Below are 15,662 nucleotides of genomic sequence, written 5' to 3'. Positions count from 1 at the left end.
ATATCTTTTCTGGCAAAAAATGTATTTTAAGATTCTTTCTTTAATATTATAGATTTACGTATGATCCAATCTATATTTATTTTTTCAACAATTAATGTCTACGTACAACATAGCTATAGTATAATGTAATTATGTAAATAATCAAAAGCGAGAATCATTTCAGAGATCAAACGTCGGAATTTCAGAAGAGAAACCATGTGAAGCCTGATACATCATCCTTGGCAACAATTGTCTGTATGGATCACTCTCTCTTTTCATCTTCAAATAGGCAATGCATTGTTCAACCTCAGACTTGACTTGCAAGTAAAACTCTTGAGCCTTGTCTTTGTCTTTTAGCTCTTGTTCCTTGCCTGCCACGAGAATAAAATCAAAGTCAGCTTTAAGACAGACTGATCTGGTTTAAGAGTTAGCATATATATATATACCTGCTGTTTCTATAGGTTCCCCAAAGTAGTAGTAGAACCGCCCAGGAATCTTAGGTACAAGTCCTGGGAGATAACAGTCCTGGTTTCCCAGTTCTGTCTCATCTCCTTCCCTAAACAGTTTTGACGTTTAAAAATCAGTTTTCATATGAGTTCTTACTTGTGAAGGTATATGACGATGAAATGAAGCACCTTAAGTTTCCAGCTTGCTTTGTTGCTTCTTCCATAAATTGCTTTAGGATAGGGATGTTCCTTTGATCATCGCCATCCAGGACAAGCTGATAATATCATACAATGTACCAACCAAGTTAAAGTAGAGTTTAGCAGAGCAGAAAGAGAGACAATGCTTCTTGTTAACACGTTAAACAAAACATATCTAAAACGTTTTAGAAGCTGAGAATGTCTTATTGGGTAATGTAAACTTCTGAATAACTGAGTAGAGAAATCTTACCTTGCAGATGTCGTCTTCTCCAACAACACCAAAAGGGACAATCTTAGCTCCAAATTTAGATGCAACTCTCACAAACTCTTGTTGCTCTGGCCAGAACAACTTGTATTCTTCACCCTGCAAATTCTCTCACAAAGATAAGTCTAGGAACAAACCTTTTAAAAAAAAAAACTCTACGAGAGAAAGAAAAGCACCTTTCTATGCAAAGCTTCACGGATACCACCAGGATACAAAAGCACATGAGACTTTGCTTGCAGTAGTTTGTAGATATTGAAGTTGGAGACAGGAACTCCACCCAATATTTTGTATTTGTCAAGCATCTGTGTGTCCACAAACGTAACTTCGCTGTTTATAAACAGCATTGGATGTGCCATACCGCGCATGTGAATGTTTCTCTCTTTCAAGACTTGAGTTATCATTGGACCTAGCTCAAGTCCTAATAACATGTGATAGCCAACGTACAGTACAGGTCCTTCTGAAGGTAAACCTTCAAGCCCTCTCACAATTTTACCGTCTTCTAATGTTGACAGATATACAGGGGAAGTAGCATCTATCAGAAGTCTGCACAACATAAAAATGATAATTAAGTATTGGCTACAACATTGTATTTGATAGACTCTTTTGTTTTTGTACTTGTGGTCGTCTAGTTGTTTCTTTAACTCATATCTGGTAGGCATAATGTAATCTGAAAGGTGATCATGAGACTTCCCACGTCGATAAAAGTTAGTGTACTTGATGATAGAAACCAGATCTACACCTTCCTCCTAACATGAGATATATAGTTAATTGTAGTAAGTATCAAGACTTGACTCAAAAGTATCATCTTTAGTGGATAATGAGAGATCACTTACAAAAAAGAGAAAGTGCCCATTGTCTTTAAGCTTACGGACAATACATTTTGGCAATGTTAGCGAGTATCTGTTGATGTCTTCCTCCTTCAGAAGCCATTGATCTCGTCCACTGAAATAGTCACAACCAAATATTCATAATATACCTCAACTCTAAGCTAGGGTATCTCTTTGCAAATCAAAGAAAAAAGAGAAACTTAGTAGACCTGAGAATTATCAGTGTTTCAGCTCTGACCGCGTATATGTGAGTATTCGCAGATGTAACAGCAGACTTAAGCAACTCCACCTTCCAGAGAAGTGTGTCCTTTGGGAAGATCCTACTCAAAGTCTGAAAATATACTCCCTCAGTTTCATTTTATATGATGTTTAAGGTTTATTCGCACATATTAAAAAAATATTAAATTTTCTATGACGCTCTTAATTAATACATTGTTTTACGTGATTTTGTTAATTAATGAACTAAAAGAATATGGATAAAAATGAAAAAATTATCAAATATTTGCATTGAAAATATAAAACGACAGTTGTAATGTAACATATTTTAAAGTATACCATGACACTTAAATGAATCGGAGGAATTACGTCGTAAGATATTTAGTTATTTACTGAAGTGTGTAGAGATCATGAAATTTTAAGACGGCATTCTTACAGGAAGATGAGTAGAAATTGCAAAGAGATCTTTTAGTATCCCTCCACCAACTCCACTCATTTGATGGACAGCAAGTTCATTCGTTAAAGCGTCTATCATTCCAGTTAATGGATCGCCTGTGTAATAAATCCCAGGCAACAGAAGAAACACATTTTTTTAATGTTGTTGTATCACGTTCTAAGTAAAATCAATAACAAACTTGAAGCTCAAGTAGTGTGTTATGATTCGCTTGGAGGCACTTAATCAAAAACATGAAGTCAAGATAGAAAATGAGGAGATAACAAAAGTGTACCATGCTTAAAACCAAATATTTCTTCCAGTAGTGTGGGAACTCCATCTGGTAAAACATTCAGCATTCCCACTAGGGGTTGCGACATGAAGTAGTTGACATGTGTGGCTGCAACATAACATTGTCTAACATGACCAAAAATGTTCATGATTCAGGACACTGTACCAGACAATATGAGACCGAACTTTGTACCTGGATTAGCCAATATCAGAAGAAGATCGATGTCGGGATTCCTAGCTGCAACATCTAACGCAAGACACGCTCCAATAGATTCTCCAACTATATATATAGGTCTATTTGGGAAACGATATTTCTCTGACCTAACTGTCCTCTCAATAAGCTTCACCAAGTCTGAAACACATAAAGAAAATGCTTTAATCCGCAATACGCTATCTTCTCGGTTAACACATAAAGCAAGAGAAGGGACCTTTAGCAGGAGTGCGGTCCCTGACTGGAATGTGAAGGCACCATACATCAAACACCCTACTCAAAAGACAACAACAACAACAACATCAGTAATGTCAAAATGAGAAAACATCAAGAAACAGAGAAACCATGTTCTTGATTTCACTTTAGGTTTCTCTTTCTCTTCAACTGATATTGATCTAGAAACAGAGGCAAGAACGTTGCAATAATGAAAAAGGCTAATACAAAGTTGCAAGCTTCTAAAGAAGTGAAGAATTTGAAGTTACGTACTCCCCAAGTTTCTTGTGGTGCCGAATGAGCCCAAGTCCAGTGCCATCGATACCTACAAGGTTTGTAGTTTCTCAAATCTTGTTAGCCTTTCAGTGTTCATGCAAATCAGATTGTCTAAAAAATGTAATAGAAACTGGTTACAATTCAACCAAAACGGAATCTTTGGTCATAATCAGTGCTGTCCCAATCATTTTGTATATTTAAAGCTTGCCAGAGTAATGTGACACTTATTGTTGTAGTTAAACTTGCCCATGGAAAACGAATATAAAATCTGTGGGTCTTTGTTAAAAAAAAGTGTGGGTCTAGTTCGTACCAAGTACAAAGATGATCAACTTATCTTGCTTAACCATAAAAGCCACATTTTTTTTTTTTTTGATATTTTATGGTTTAGTGCCAATGGTTCATCAGCTTTAAAGAAGGGCGGCGTGACCATAATAATGCTGCATTCATGTTGCTATTATATAGCGATATGGCTGGTCTGGTGTCTAGTGAGGATCCACCACGTGCTTCAACAACAGCATTCAAAACCAACCATAGTCTATCATTGGGAATTTAAAGATCTTCATAGATAATGTAAATGTTTAAAATAGTAAAGTAGTGTTATAAAAACCGTTTTACATATACCTAAACTCTAAACCTTCTAAAATCGTACAAATTTTCTTCTAAAATGCTTTAAATTATAATATCAAAATAATATATAATTTTCATTAAATTAAATGAAAAATTCTTTTGGATAACAACTTTTAGTTTATTTTCACAAAAATAGCTTTTCAGAGAGAAAAATGATCAAAATAGATTTTATTAAAGAGTAAAGTATGCATTTATACCCCCTTGGGTTAAGTAATCTTGACTAAAGTTTTGAGTTAAGGGGTGTGTTTTGGAATGAGGTTTCAAATTTCAAAAAAATTAAAATTAAAAATTAAAATTTTCAAAATAAAAATTGGCTATTTTGGTCATTTTATTTTTTGAAAGGTATTTTTGTGACAAAAACTTAAAATGAGCAATTTGAGAGAAATGCCCTTTGTAAGTTATAGTGATTAATATATTATAGTATAAAATCTAATAAAAATAATATAATATAAATTTTAGTATTAGAAAATCATGATATCTAATATATAATTATTATATATCTTTAGCTTAATTTGCAAACGTTTTGGCCAGTTAACTATTAGTATTAGGGGTTCAACTAAACGCTTTAGGCTTTCTTGAATATTGGTTTAAAATGACAAAAACATTACGGACAGTAACGGGATTAGTTTGTGTTCTGGTCGGAGATCAACAGGGTAATAAGAAAAAAACTTGATAATGCCAAAGAAGATTTAGAGGACGAACCAGGTAAGAAAAGAAGTAGAGGAGAGCCTTGAGCCTGAGCTGCACACTCCAACGGTGAGAACCAACGAGGTGGACCATCATCATCTCCCACGAAGTCTCTTGCTTCCTCCAAGAAGTCCAACAAGCTCTTATGCAGATCGGGAGTCGCCGTCTCCGCTTTCAAATACGGATTCTCCACCACCTTCGCGATCGTCGCTGCTCCGTTTTCATACTTTATTATCCGTTGGACACCTACATGAGTCTTCGATGCTACGGAGTTAATGGCCGTGACTCGATTCGTTTGTCTTCGTGGGTTTGACTTCGAAATGGGGAGAACAGCGTTGCCGACCACTCTTTCTGACGAGACAGGAGAGAGCCCGAAGACGGAGCTAAGTAGTTTAACCTCCATTGGAGAGAAAGGTCGAGAGATCGATGTAATTACCGTTTCTTTATTTCTTGAAAGCGTGAGCGAGAAGGACAAATGCATCATCCATGCTAAGAGCCAAGAAAGTGCGCGGAAAATAAACTTTAATATTTCTTTTTTGAAAACAGTAATTGTTTTGGATACGCGAGAAAATGACATGTTGTACTTTGATAATTAAAGAGGTAAAAATTGGTTGAATATTATATTTATTATAAAGAAATGAATCCAGTAATTAAAGTATAATATAAAATTTTAATTTAAGGAAGATAATTTTGTAGCCGTAGAGAACATGATAACTATGAACCTGAAATTTCCCCCAAAAAATGAACTTGAAATTTTTAGCAAAACTTTTGTGAAACTTGGTTCACTAAACTGATTTTTATTAACGATTTAATTAAAAGTTCATTATCCTTTTACAATAGGAATGCAAATTATGAAGAATATTAAAGAACAAATTTATAAGATTTTTAGCATGACACAAAGAATATTGTCAGAAATATATTTTATAGAGCGGTTTATGGTGATGTAATCATATATGAATCCTCTTAAAATATTTAGAATTATCGGCTATAATATTGTCTTTATAAAAAAATTTACAATTTGTAATAGTATAATTAACCAACACTGAAAGAGAAACCCCATTATTTATCAATTGATAAAAGTCGTTGATTATTGTTAATCAAGTTATTATATCACTATCTCAGATTTAGAAAATCTATAAACTGGTTGATTAGTTAGTAAAAACTAATTTTGGAAAGTGATGATTCCATCTTTCTGCATCTAACTTTTTGCACCTCCTATAAATGGGTTTAGAACAAAAATAAAAAGAAAACAATATATACTTTTTGATAGAAAACCAATAACAGTGACTTCTTGGATTCTTTGTTCTAAATGTGCAGACAAGTAACGTGCAAGGTTCGTCTACTAAAATTTCCACAAACGAAAACTAAGTTTTATTGAACAAAATCTGGAGCCAGAAATTGAAAACAAGTCCAATCAGCTTAAATGGTCAGAGCTCCAAGACCCAACTGCGCCCCATGAAGGGTCGGATTCAACTGGTATCTCCTTTTTCTTTGGGAAATTAGGTGGTATGGCTACAAAAAAGACAATATTTAGATCAGTAGCCAAATACCCTAGAATACATGGATAGTGTATTTTATATAATATTACACTTCTAACCTTTAACGCAACCGGTTCAACCTGTAATTTAAAAGACAAAAAATTATTCAAGAGAGCAAAATTTAAACGTGGTCATGAGAAAGTCACACATTTCTTCTTCTTCTTCCTAACGTCTTACATGGATTTCATTCCATATTATTGTTATACTATACTATTTATTTAGTTCCATTCTATTTAGGTTAAGGGTTTATATTTGGGTTTAGGGTTTATATTTGAGTTTAGGATTTAGTGTTTATGGTTTAAGGTTAAGTATATAGGGGTTTATGGTGGGATTGTTATATGGCTAATTATTGAGGGGTTTAGAGTTTAGTGATTAGAGTTTAGAGTGTAGTACTTCCTCTCAAGTCTATTTTACTTTCCACTTTATATAGTATAGGTGATAGTACAAAATATTATATATTATTTCATATTTTAATTTAATCTAAAATATTTTACATTTAGATTTGGGTTTAGAAATTCAAGTTTAGGGTTTAGTATTTCAGTCTTGGAGGTGTGTTGGGTTTAGGGTTGGAAGTGGGTTGGGGTTGAATTACAAGAGTAGTCTTCATTCCATGTTAGATAGTATGGAATAATAGTTCAAAATTTATATATTTATTATTTTTTGTTGTTTTCTTTATAATATTGTAATTTTAAATTAAATTTAACATTTGGATTTGGGTTTAGAGCCTCGAGTTTATGGTTTAGTATTTAGGTGTGCAAGTTAGGTTTAGAGTTTATGATTTTGTTTCGTATGAAAATCATGTTCTGTTTGTTCTATTTGACATAGTACTTTTATAAATGAAATAGAACACTTACTTAGAATAGTTAACCCATACGTGGACCATATTAAATCTCAATTTTTCTTGGACCTGTGCTCTCGTCGACGTTAATCCTTGGTCCCACTGTCACCAGTAACTTAAAAAGGATAATTAAGGACATAACCGGATAAAAAGTGTATGAAATGTTATCAATTTAATAACGTCAAAATCAAAGCTATTTACTTAATTTTGACTCCAAACTTGGTTAGATGGCAAATTCACCCTTTTTCTTTTATAAAGCGTGGTTTACGATAGAAGTTTAGACCAAGGCTTGTTTTTGTATCCAAACGATGCATCTGGATGTTAATATTCAGATGTTATTAGTATAGACACTATTACATAAGGATCTAGATGCAACATCCATAATATCTAGAATATTTAGATATTTGAAATGCTAAAAATATATAGTTTGGATGCTATATTTGCATCTCGAACTAAAAGAAACCTACAAACCTTTAATACAAATAAAAATTAATTAAATTAGTTATTACAATTATTATATGATATAATTGGAAACTGATGTTTTTCCGGCAAAACTAAAAATTTTGTTTTTTCCATCAAAACTAAAATTATGTTTTCTCCTGAAAATCATAAAATTGTATTTTTCCACCAAAACCGTAAAATCACATTTTTTCACCGAAAGATAAAAATACATTTTTCCGCCAAAACCAAAAATCGCATTTTTCGCCTAAACCGTAAAACTGTATTTTTCCGCCAAAACAAAAAAAAGATCATGCATTTTACCTAAACTGTAAACCATATTTTCCCGTCAAAAACAAAAAAAAAATTATGTTTTCTGCCAAAACCTCCCAAACCCAAAAATCATATTTTCTGTTTATATCATAAACCGCATTTTTCCGCTAGAACCAAAAATCGAGTTTTTGCAACAAAATTGCCAAAACCGAAAAAATTGCATTTTTAGCCAAATCCAAAAAATCTTACTTTCCCGCCAAACCCAGAAAATTGTGTGTTTCCTGCCAAAACCAAAGAATCGCATTTTCCTGCCAAAACCCTGTCAAAATCGGAAACAACGTAAAAATCGAAAAATCGCGTTTTTCGCCAAAACTGAAATTTGTGTTTTCCTGTCAATACGGCAAAATTATTTTTTTGGCCGAACCGAAAAATCACATTTTCCCGTCAAAATTGAAAAATTGTATTTTTCTGCCAAAACGGAGGAATCATATTTTCCGCCAAAACCAGAGAATCATGTTTCCCGCTAAAAACGTATATTTTGCCAAAACCACAAATTGTACGTTTTTCACTAAAATTGCAAAATTAAAAGTTTCGTCAAAATCCAAAAACTCTCATTTTCCGCGAAAAAGTGCAAAATTAATTTAGATGCATCTCTCTGAATATTATATTTATCTCATTATTAAGAATAAAACAATGCCCTTTTAGTCTTTTTAATTACTAAGATAAAAATGCTATTATTTAGATTTTTGATCAATTTCAAATGCTATTATAAAAAAAAAAACAAATAACTTATCATCTAGATGTTGCATGTGAATGCAGATACTAACTATAAAAACCAACATTCAAAATGATGTATCCAGATGTTACATCTATATGCTGCATGGCCGTAATAGTTGCAACTCTCCTTCTAAATAACCAAGTGCTCCGAGTTATTTTCAGCATTTACGGATGATTATTCTGATTGTCCAGAAGGCAATTTAGTTGGTCTTTCGGATGTCTTCTTAACAAATATATATAGTTGTAATCCTGGAGAAATTTATATGTTTCTCAGTGTTGCGAATAGAGAGTTTTGAAAAGTTCTAAATGTTCACTTGTGCAGGTTCTTAGTAATTCTGAGAAAACACCTTCCTCTGTAACTATGACTTAACTGATATGGCAGCCGGAACAAAGGTATTAGCCTTTCAAAGCGAATACTATGTTCCTTTTAGTTTCAGGCTTTCAGCAAAGATAATGATTTTTCTTGTGTTGAAGAACAAAAATTCACTAGGAGTTGAGATAATGTACCAGCTTATAGCTAGAAGAGTAGGAAAGCACAAGAACTAAAACAAACTCGTTGCTTAAACTCATTGTTGCATGCTGTATTGTATCGAGAAGTTGAAGTTTAAACATCAGTTTCCTTTCTTTTTTTTGGCGACATTAGTTTCCTTTTATTGAACTGTGTTTGGGTATTGTACATATTTTCTTGTTGGTAGTACTGGAACCTATAGTAATGTCTACGTACAACATAACCATGGTATAATGTAATTATGTAAATAATCAAAAGCGAGATCATCATTTCAGAGATCAAACGTCGGAATTTCAGAAGAGAGACCATGTGAGGCCTGATACAACACCCTTGGCAACAAGTGTCTGTATGGATCACTCTCTCTTTTCATTTTCAAATAGGCAATGCATTGTTCAACCTCAGACTTGACTTGCAAGTAAAACTCTTGAGCCTTGTCTTTGTCCTTTAGCTGTTGTTCCCTGCCTGCAACGACAATAAAAACAAAAAGCCATTTATAGTATTCAGATCAGTAACTTGAAGTGGAGTTCAACTTTTAGATTAAGCATATATGAACCTGCTGTTTCAATTGGTTTCCCAAAGTAAAAGTAGAACCGCCCAGGAACCTTAGGTACAAGTCCTGGGAGATAGCATATCTGGTTTCCCAGTTCGGTCTCATCTCCTTCCCTAACAGTTTTTTGACGTTCAAAATCAGTTCTCATCATGAGTTTTACTTGAAATATATAACATAAGAAAACATATACTCTTTCCGTTCCACAAACATAGTAGTTTTAGGATTTTTATGTGTTTCGCAAAAATAGTGGTCATGTATTAAATTAAGGTTATTTTGGTATTTTAACTTTATTCTTAAAGTATGCATGTGAAAACTCTAAAAAAACTACCATCTTGTGCAACGAAGAGATGACTATAAAATAAAGCACCTTAAGTTTCCAGCTTTCTTTGTTGCTTCTTCCATAAAATCCTTTAAGATAGGGATGTTCCTTTGATCATAGGCATCAAGGACAAGCTGGAAAAGTCATCCAATGTACCGACCAAATAAAATTAGAGTTTAGTAGAGCAGAGAGAAACAATGCTTCTTGCTAACACGTTAAAACGAAACATATTTAAAACGTTTTAGAAGCTGAGTAATGTAAGTTTCTGAATAGAACCATTGGTGGATCATATAACATGGAGGAAGTAGGAAAGCTGAGTAGATATAGATCTTACATCGCAGATGTCGTCTTCTCCAACAACACCAAATGGTATGATTTTGGCTCCAAATCTAGATGCAACTCTCACAAACTCTGGTTGCTCCGGCCAGAACAACTTGTATTCTTCACCCTGCAAAGCCCCTCTCTCTCTACATGTAAGTCTCCTACCATATAATCTCCAGAGAGAACGTGAAAAGGTAACAATATCCATGAGAAAAAGAAAACCACCTTGTTATGCAAAGCTTCGCGGACACCACCAGGATACAAAAGCACATGAGACTTTGAACGCAGTAGTTTGAAGATATTGAAGTTAGAGACAGGAACTCCACCCATTATCTTATATTTATCAAACATCTGTGTGTCCGCCAACGCATCTTTGCCGTTTAGAAAAAGCATTGGATGTGCCAAACCGCGCAAGTGAATGTTTCTCTCTTTCAAGAATTGAATTACCATTGGACCTAGCTCAAGTCCCAATAACATGTGGTAGCCAACGTACAGTACAGGTCCTTCTGAAGGTATACCTTCAAGGCCCCTCACAATTTTACCATCTTCTAGTGTTGACAGATATACAGGTGAAGTAGCATCTATTAGGAGTCTGCACAACAGAACATTTTATCAATAAGTATTGGCTATAACCTTGTACTTGATATATATACTGGTTGATTTTGTTAAGCATTTTGTACTTGTGATCGTCTAGTTGTTGCTTTAACTCATATCTGGTAGGCATAATGTAATCTGTAAGGTGATCATGAGACTTCCCCCGGCGATAAAAACAAGTACACTTGATGATAGAAACCAGATCTACACCGTCCTCCTAACATGAGATATAGTTGTACGTAGTAGTTAATTAGTATTTAATATATTTTTGACTCAAAGGATCATCCTTATTATGTATTGAATGAAGAGAGATCACTTACAAAAAAGAGAAAGTGCCCATTGTCTTTAAGCTTACGGACAATACATTTTGGCAATGTGTGAGAGTATCTGTCAATGTCTTCTTCATTCAACAGCCATTGATCACGTCCACTGCAATAGTCATAGATAGAGATATTCACATTACACTTTAAACTTTAAGCTAAGAATCTTTTTAACGGGGAACACTTGAGACAGAGAAACTAAGTAGACCTGAGAAGTATCAGTGTTTCAGCTCTGACCGCGTATATGTGAGAATTTGCAGATGCAACAGCAGACTTAAGCAGTTCCAGCTTCCAAAGAAGTGTGTCCTTAGCGAAGATCCTACTCAAAGTCTTAAAATTATATGTTTGTAAGTGATCTTTTACTGAAAAACTCATAGATCAATGAGTTTTATCTAAGAAGGTATCTTTACAGGAAGGTTAGCTGAAACTGTAAAGAGATCTCTTAGTATCCCTCCTCCAGCTCCACCAATTTGATGGGCAGCAAACTCATTCGTCAAAGCGTCTAACATTGCAGTCAGTGGGTCGCCTGTGTAATAATAAACACTTGTTTTAATGATGTTGTATCACATTCTACAGCCGTCTGAGTAAAATCAAGAAGACGTTTTGAATATCAAATATGATTCACTTGGAGACACTTAATCAACAACATGGAGTCAATATTGAAATTGAGGTGAGAACAAAAGTGTACCTTGCTTAAAACCAAATATTTCTTCCAGTAGTGTGGGAACTCCATATGGTAAAACATTCAGCATTCCCACAAGAGGTTGTGACATGAGGTTGTTGACATGTGTGGCTGCAACAAACAATGTCTACCATGACCAAAGATGTACACTATTCATGACATTGTACCGACAATATCAGAACCGAACTTTGCACCTGGATTAGCCATGATGAGAGCAAGATCGATGTTGGGATTCCTAGCTGCAACATCTAGCGCAAGACATGCTCCAATAGATTCTCCAACTAAGTATATAGGTCTGTTTGGGAAACTATGGTTCTCCGACTTAACTGTCCTCTCAATAAGCTTCATCAAGTCTGAAACATACAGATTAAAGGCTTTAATTCACAATAAGCTAATCTTCTTGGTTAACAAAGGAAGAAGCAAGAAAAGGTACCTTTAGCAGGAGTGCGGTCCCTAACTGGAATGTGAAGGCACCATACATCAAAAACCCTACCCAGAAGACAACAACAACAACAACATCAGTAATGATAAAATGAGGAATATCAAGAAACAGAGAAACCATGCTCTTGATTTGAGTTTAGGTTTCTCTTTCTCCTATAGAAGTTGCAAGCTTCTAAAAAAAGTGAAGAATTTGAAGTTACGCACTCCCCAAGTTTCTTGTGGTGCCGAATGAGCCCAAGTCCAGTACCATCAATACCTACAAAGGTTTTTAGTTTCTCAATTCTTGTTAGCCTTTTAGTGTTCCACGAAAATGACATTAATTCTAAAAATATTATTGAAACTGGTTACAACTCAACCAAAACGGTATCTTTGGCATCATCAGTCATAATCAGTGCCGTCCTAAACATTTACTAGGCTTAAAGTTTATGTGGTCCTTATAGTTGTAATAAAACTTGCCAATGAAACAACGTATATAAGAAAAATGTGTGTGGTCTAGTTCGAACCAAGTATAAAGATGACTAACATCTGTTGGTTTAGATATAAATTTTTTAAAATGTTGCTTATATATTTTATTCACATAATTTATGGCTTAAAGTCAATGATTGAAGGTTCTGCCATAATCAATAATAAAAGCTGCATTCATGTTGGCATTATAACGATATGGCTGGTCCGGTGAGAATCCACCATGTGGGTCAACTCCAGAAACTATAACCAACCATAGTCTATCATTGGAGATCTTAGATAATGTAGATGTTATAAAATGAGAAAAGTAAACCGGGTTTCTTACAGACAGTACCGGAGATAGTTCTGTGATATGGTCCGGTTATCAAAAAACAATGGATAAGACCGAAAAAGATTTAGAGGACGAACCAGGTATGAAAAGGAGTAGAGGAGAGCCTTTAGCCTGAGCTGCACACTCCAACGGTGAGAACCAACGAGGCGGACCATCATCATCTCCGACGAAGTCTCTCGCTTCCTCCAAGAAGTCCGACAAGCTCTTCCGCAGATCGGGACTCGCCGTCTCCGCTCCCGAATACGGATTCTCCACCAGCTTTACTACCTTCGCTCCGTCTTCATTCTTTTGTATCCTTCGAACACCTACATGAGTCTTAGATGCTACCGAGTTAATGGCGGTGACTCGATGCGTTTGTCGCCGTGGTTTTGACTTCGAACTGGGGAAAACAGCTTTGCCGACGACTCTTTCTGAGGAGACGGGAGAGAGACCGAAGACGGAGCCAAGAAGTGTAGCCTCCATAGGAGAGAAGCTAGAGAGATTGATGAGATGGTAAGAGTTTATGCGTTTCTCTAGCTCTTGAAAACGAGAATGAGAAGCAGGACAAATGCATCATCCATGCTAAGAGCCAAGAAAGTGCGCGGAAAAGAAACTTTATTATTTCTTTTTTGAAAACAATAATTATTTTGGAAATGATCCACGAGGAAAGGACATATTTGTATTTTTATATAATTAAAGAGGTAAAAGTTGGTTGAATTATTAGATTTATTATAAAGAAATGAATCCAGTCATCATAAACATGATTAAAGTAGAATACAGATCTTAAAAATAAGGAAAGTAATTTTCTAGTCACAGAAAAGAATATAATTATGAACTTGGGATAGCTTACCCAAAGTGATTATAATTAAAAATAGCAAAGTTTTTTTGAAAGTTGGTTCACTAAACTAACTAGATGTTTTGCTCGCACATGCGGGCTTAGTCGTTTTACAAATATATATTAGTTTATATTTTTTAATTCAAAAATCATCATATATAACTTATTATTTATGTTTTCAAAAACATTAAATCAAACATCAAATTTTATATATATATATGACATAAATTTAAATAAAATATATATTTTTATTATTGTGCTGAAATTTTAAAAGAAAACATTTCACATATTAAAAATATTTTAGTAAATATATTTATACAAATTTAGTTTATTAAGATTTAATTATAAATTTTTTATTTGTTATTTTCTAACTTTTATAATTGAAAAAATAAATTTTAAGATAACAACACAATATATAAGAATTATCTTATTTAAAAAAAATAATATTATTAATAAAAATTCGTTTTAATTATATTTATAACTGAACAATATGTTTTAAGAAAACAACACAATGTAAAAATTATCTTTTTTAAAAAAAATATTATAAATAAAAATTCGTTTTTGATTATATAGTTAATTATAGATAAATTCATTAAGAGTAGTATAGATATTAACCGCTCTAACTTTTAACGTGAGAGCGCCGTTGCTAAAATATATATATATAGGACATAAATTTAAATAAAATATATATGTTTATTATTGTGCTGAAATTTTAAAAGAAAACATTCACATATTAAAAATATTTTAGTAAATATATTTATACATATTTAGTTGATTAATATTTAATTATAAATTGTTTATTTTTTATTTTCTAACTCTTATATTTGAAAAAATAAATTTTAAGATTACAACATAATATATAAGAATTATCTTAGTTAAAAAAAAATATTATTAATAAAAATTCATTTTTAATTATATTTATAACTGAAAAATATGTTTTAAGATAACAACACAATGTACAAATTATCTTTTTGAAAAAAATAATATTATAAATAAAATTTCGTTTTTGATTATATAGTTAATTATAGATAAATTCATTAAGTGTAGTTAGTATAGATATTAACCGCTCTAATTTTTAACGTGAATGCTATGTTGCTAAAATTTACTTGGCAAATAATAGTATAGATGTTTATCAACTGAAAAAGTCGTTGATTGAGGTTATTAATCGCTACTCAGGCTTTACTTTCAGGCACTTGGTTTGTTCAATTGTCAATTTATTTTAAATCAGATAAAAACATTTATTATTATTTTGTATGTTTCTTTCGATGGATTTGGTAAAACAAAAATTTTGGTTCAATTGAACCGTTTAGAAAAGGTAATTGACATATTTACTGCGGATGGTGGTGACAGATCTTACCGGCTTCAATCATTGATGGTTCTTCATTTGATTGTGATGGAGTTCTTGCTGCAAATTATGGTTACTTCGAAAGGCAACATGAAATTCTATGGAACAGTAATCTTTTTGACTATGTTATTATCAGTAGAGCAATATAAAGAATTGGTTTACCTCGGTGATTTCTACTGAAGTATTAAAAAAAAGAATGGCAATTATTCTTAATTCAGTCTGAAACGTAGTGTTTTCGGATTAATACGAAAATTATCTCCCTTGAAATTTAACTATTCCAGAAGCAAATATGGAAATTTTTATATGAAGAATCTTTAATCATTCAACGCAAAATAGATGTGTGTTAGTTTACTTTGGATCTCTACTAGTGTATCAATTTTCTACTTTTGTTTTGCTAATTCTCATTGTTTAGAACTTTTTGTCCAAAAAGCTTAATAATACA

At 33.2% G+C, this 15,662-nt stretch overlaps 2 protein-coding genes across 2 annotated transcripts; both read right to left on the bottom strand.

The window, feature by feature from the left end:
- Positions 1–22: 22 nt before the first annotated feature.
- LOC103854288 (acyltransferase-like protein At3g26840, chloroplastic) lies at positions 23–6,100 on the bottom strand. Its single transcript, XM_009131223.3, has 14 exons — positions 4,685–6,100; positions 3,353–3,404; positions 3,084–3,139; positions 2,849–3,007; positions 2,660–2,764; positions 2,368–2,483; positions 1,925–2,046; positions 1,722–1,830; positions 1,504–1,634; positions 1,065–1,431; positions 874–987; positions 615–700; positions 426–535; positions 23–350 (listed from the first exon to the last, which is right to left on the bottom strand). The coding sequence occupies exons 1-14, from the start codon at positions 5,244–5,246 to the stop codon at positions 160–162; spliced, it is 2,280 nt and encodes a 759-aa protein (XP_009129471.2). The 5' UTR covers positions 5,247–6,100; the 3' UTR covers positions 23–159.
- A 3,057-nt stretch (positions 6,101–9,157) lies between these two features.
- Positions 9,158–14,009, bottom strand: LOC103854289 (acyltransferase-like protein At3g26840, chloroplastic). Its single transcript, XM_009131225.3, has 14 exons — positions 13,139–14,009; positions 12,473–12,524; positions 12,261–12,316; positions 12,022–12,180; positions 11,834–11,938; positions 11,556–11,671; positions 11,354–11,475; positions 11,146–11,254; positions 10,912–11,042; positions 10,457–10,823; positions 10,245–10,358; positions 9,959–10,044; positions 9,595–9,704; positions 9,158–9,503 (listed from the first exon to the last, which is right to left on the bottom strand). The coding sequence occupies exons 1-14, from the start codon at positions 13,521–13,523 to the stop codon at positions 9,313–9,315; spliced, it is 2,103 nt and encodes a 700-aa protein (XP_009129473.1). The 5' UTR covers positions 13,524–14,009; the 3' UTR covers positions 9,158–9,312.
- Between the last annotated feature and the right edge of the window lie 1,653 nt (positions 14,010–15,662).

The sequence above is a fragment of the Brassica rapa genome, chromosome A02 (genome assembly GCF_000309985.2).
Source record: "Brassica rapa cultivar Chiifu-401-42 chromosome A02, CAAS_Brap_v3.01, whole genome shotgun sequence".
NCBI classification, from domain to species: domain Eukaryota; kingdom Viridiplantae; phylum Streptophyta; class Magnoliopsida; order Brassicales; family Brassicaceae; genus Brassica; species Brassica rapa.
The sequence above is the reverse complement of the archived record's forward strand: the minus strand, read 5'-3'. Positions and strand labels throughout refer to the sequence as shown.

Excerpts from the sequence above, each read along its gene's own strand:
- LOC103854289 (XM_009131225.3), bottom strand. The coding sequence starts at position 13,523 with ATGGAGGCTACACTTCTTGGCTCCGTCTTCGGTCTCTCTCCCGTCTCC. Across the intron at positions 12,317-12,472 it reads CACCACAAGAAACTTGGGGA|GGTTTTTGATGTATGGTGCC; the intron begins GTGCGTAACTTC and ends TCTTCTGGGTAG. Across the intron at positions 11,939-12,021 it reads TCTCATCATGGCTAATCCAG|CCACACATGTCAACAACCTC; the intron begins GTGCAAAGTTCG and ends TGTTTGTTGCAG.
- LOC103854288 (XM_009131223.3), bottom strand. The coding sequence starts at position 5,246 with ATGTCATTTTCTCGCGTATCCAAAACAATTACTGTTTTCAAAAAAGAA. Across the intron at positions 3,405-4,684 it reads TCTACTTCTTTTCTTACCTG|GTATCGATGGCACTGGACTT; the intron begins GTTCGTCCTCTA and ends CAAACCTTGTAG. Across the intron at positions 1,831-1,924 it reads GAAACACTGATAATTCTCAG|TGGACGAGATCAATGGCTTC; the intron begins GTCTACTAAGTT and ends TGACTATTTCAG.